At 40.6% G+C, this 3906-nt stretch overlaps 1 protein-coding gene across 1 annotated transcript; it reads right to left on the reverse strand.

Moving 5' to 3' along the window:
- Positions 1 to 78: 78 nt before the first annotated feature.
- LOC306820415 (inactive serine protease 35-like) lies at positions 79 to 3458 on the reverse strand. The gene is made up of 2 exons (XM_079338246.1): positions 3377 to 3458; positions 79 to 2810 (listed from the first exon to the last, which is right to left on the reverse strand). The coding sequence occupies exon 2, from the start codon at positions 2806 to 2808 to the stop codon at positions 1387 to 1389; it is 1422 nt and encodes a 473-aa protein (XP_079194372.1). The 5' UTR covers positions 2809 to 2810; positions 3377 to 3458; the 3' UTR covers positions 79 to 1386.
- Between the last annotated feature and the right edge of the window lie 448 nt (positions 3459 to 3906).

A 3906-nucleotide genomic window follows, 5' to 3' on the forward strand; every position in this document is an offset into this window, starting at 1 on the left:
TGAGATGCAATAAAAGACAAATACACTGATCCAAACGACCCTCACGGCTCATTACTTATCTCTGTTCTGCTTCTGTCAGCGTGTTTGAAAACAGTTTTATTTGTGGTCAGCATGAAACAGAAAGTGTGTTTGTGGCATGAAAATCCTTTAAACGCAATAACAGACATAAAATGCAATAACACAATGTCATTCACTTTTAACATCAGAAAACATAAATGTTATGGAGACCCACTAGTTAACATAAGTTCAATAACAAAAAGAACAACAGCACTGGCTTTACTCATGAATGTTTTCATACATGTGCATATATGTTGCACATAATAGGAGTACAGTTCTGACATTTTCCATTACAGTTTCATCTGGTGAGAACATTTTGAGTCATTCACGAATATTAACTGCACATGATTTTCAACAGATGCAAAGGTGTCTGATGGTAATAGGAAAGGGCCTCACATCCAGATACAAGGAGATGCAACAAACTTGAGGTTAGTTTGCAGATATTTATATTCAAACTGACCAGCTTTCCTCTACAGGTAAGTTAAAATATTGGTCTGATAGTTGTATTCTTCCAGTTATGAATTAAGTGCCATGTACTGTATAAGCATTAAGTCTTAAAAGTCAGTTCAGATGTCTTCTTGGTAAAGGTGACAAGCAAGGATAGAGATTTCACACTTCTCCATGATGATAACTAGGTCCAATGTGTATCCTAAGATTAACAGTTTCATACACAAGATGAACAACTTCATCACATGAGGGTTTTAGAATTAACACATTTAAACAATCACATGTACGTTTATTCAATTATTAACCTGGTTCTAGATTTTAATTTTTTTTTAAAAGCGTACTCATCAATTTTACATGTACGTGAATGTGCTTTATATTTCTTTGGGAATATGGTGCATGAAAAGGTAGTGTACAGTATTTAGTAGGATTTAATACGTCAGGTGATGTCACTTGAGTTGATGTCTGTTTGAACAGAAGACAAAGTTGGTCTGAAAATGAAACACATCCGGGAGAGTAGAGTTACAAAGAAGTGCTTTTAGGATCTATACAGCCCACTCCTCATAATGTATGTAATTCAACCACTACAAACATAAACTGTTGGACGTTAAGTTGAATTGTTGTTGACACAATTGCAGGCCTGATTAACAAAATGAATACAAAACTGTGATGCAGCCATGATTAAGGTATGTCGCTGGATGTTTGAATGCTTCATTAAGGCCATTTTGGATGACACTGCCGTTTTCAGGTTTTAAGCCAAAAAAGAAATGTTACTCTAGATTCTAAAGCCTACTAAGGTCTTCCTTTTATCTTCAGTTGATCTGTCTTTAAAGTTTGGACAGAGCTTGGCGCGTATCATTTTTGTGTAAATCAGTCGCTTTGCAGTCACACCTCTTTACAGTGACTTGGATCTCCATGGATCCAGTGGCAGATCTGGGCATATTTGGGTGGAGTAATTCTCACTGCGACATTAAAGTCTTTCTGCACACCCCCTTCCACCTCCACCCACTGATGGCCTGAAAACACTCCAATCACCCGCCGCTGCCACTTTCCTTTCCTCCCTACGTCTCCCACTTCCTGTCTCAGACGAATGTAAACACCAGCCCCTTTAGCGCCTGCCTTAGCATCACAGTGCTGGTAAATCAAATCGTCAGACTCATTGGAAACTGAACAAAAACGATACACCACTTTCTCATGTCCAGGCCCGTCCAGCAGGCTTTCGTCGGCATCATAGCCTGAGAAGTGAATGCGTGTTAGGGGTGCTGCTGAGGGTGCCACCCCGAGCTGCATGTACTTCTGTTTGAGGGGTCGTTTCAGCTCTAGGAGTGCATAATTGTAGTCAGCAGACACTGAATTGGAAGAGCTCTTGGTTTGAATCCACCCTTGAGGGATTCTAATTTGTTTAACTCGTGTCCAACGAAAAACAGGCTGCTTGCTGTTTTCAGTGTTACGTTTCACACGGTTGAGACTACTCGGTTTCCCTTGTCTTTCTCCTGCTAACTCGTCTACATTTCCATGATCGGCTACCCCTTCCTTATCCTTTCTCTCTCTGCGCCTCCTGCCTTTGGCTCCCTTTCTCCTTCTCTCTACATGTCCATCTATAAAATTCTGCTCATCAACTTCCTCCATTATCTCGGGCTCCAATCCTCCCTTTCTCCCATCCCTCTGTCGCCCTCCTCTCCTCCTTCCTCCTCTTTTTCTCTTGGTTTTTAGCTGTAGCACCCCTGCTCTAAGTTTTCTAGCACCTGCCAGGTAGTCTTTCCCGTTGTGAATACAGTGAGCCGCCGTTAGCACATGTTTTGGGGATATTAGGACACCAGAGCAGCCTGTGGAGAGACGGATGGTGGTGGAAAAAGGATAGTTAGTGATAAAATGAGAGTCAGAGATGACAAAGCGCCCGTCTGCTCCATAAATCTGTCGTCTCCTGCGGGTACGAGCTGATGAATGAACTGGTTTCCCTGCAGATGTTTTGTTGAAACCCTTCAAACTGATATCTGTGTGTGTGCAAGTGCCGTTCTCATACATTGTCTCATATCCCAGTATCCTCTCCTGTTCTGTCTGGTCTACAGGTGGTTGTTTGCTTTGACACTCTATTCCACATAGTGTCTCTGTCCCTCCTCTCTTCTCGTCCTCCTCCTGCCCTCTGAACAAAGGAGAGCTTAAAAGCTCTGTGTGCTTGTCTTGCAGCACCGGGAGGCTCTGCCTGGTCCACCTGAACACCTCACTGCTCTCATCCATACCAAAAACTGTAGAGGCAGTAATGGCGGCTGCACAGAACAGCAGAAACAAGAAGTGATTGAGTCCCATCCCTCTGAAAACAAAGTAAATGTATATAAAATTGGATTAAAAAAATATTATTTTAAGGCTTAATAAACCAAAACATCTGACTTACCACCGGCAACCGGAATTGATTCTATCAGAACAAAAATAAAATTATATTCATGCTCAGTTATTTTGTGCCTTTAACTCTTTGGCCAGCAGAGGGCACAGAAGCTACGGTTTAACTGTCCAACCGTCATGAAATAGCCTGTCAAAAGTTGTGTCTGCAATACAATCAATAGAAGTGTTATTGCTACGAAAAGAAAAAAAACAACTTCAGCTTCATATAGTATCAAAAAAAAATTACTGAAATTACAATTTCCAAACATTAGCCAAATCTATTTATGCAATTAAAGACTATGAGTCCGAATTCAGTTAACAAATCAAAATAGCCTACTTATACGCGAGCAAGTCCGAAATACAAGATAATTATTAAACAGCAGTCGCAGGAAATGATAAACAGAGAAAGCGTTTGTCATAAACGGTAGGCTATTAAAGGGAAGTGATCAATCTAGCCTTATTTTAAATAAACATTATAAGACATTAATGTTCTTACCAGCAAAAATCCGAAAAATCTTGGAGTAGACTTTTCTTCTTCTAATCAATAAAAAATTGTGTCCATCAAAACGGGTTACAGAAGAGTGGCGTCCACCATACCCTCCAATCCAGATTTTAAAAAAAACGAAAAAAAAAAAAAAAAACTGGTGCAGAGATCCTCTCAGCACTCAACATCCCACTCTGATGGAGAAAAAACATGACGAGCCAACGGGCAGAAGGGGGGAGTCAAGTCAAAAGGGGTTCATACTACCATTAATGAAGCTTTTGATCATGAAATGGTTTTAAGTTTTAGCTCAGGAGTGGAGCCGTTTGGAGAGAATCTGAGGTATTTTTCTCATATTACACAAACATTTTTACTACGACCTGTACACACAGAGAACAGTGCTGCTTTCCACTGTAAGAAATTAATTTAAATGTGAAGCTTTTGCGGTCAAAAGAGTCATTTGGGATTTATGTCAGGTGATGTTTGAAGTGTGAAGAGACAGACAGCGCACACACACGCACGCACACACACGCACGCACGCACAT

This window comes from Symphodus melops, assembly GCF_947650265.1.
Source record: "Symphodus melops genome assembly, chromosome: 1".
Lineage (NCBI taxonomy): Eukaryota > Metazoa > Chordata > Actinopteri > Labriformes > Labridae > Symphodus > Symphodus melops.

Excerpts from the sequence above, each read along its gene's own strand:
- LOC306820415 (XM_079338246.1), bottom strand. The coding sequence starts at position 2,808 with ATGGGACTCAATCACTTCTTGTTTCTGCTGTTCTGTGCAGCCGCCATT.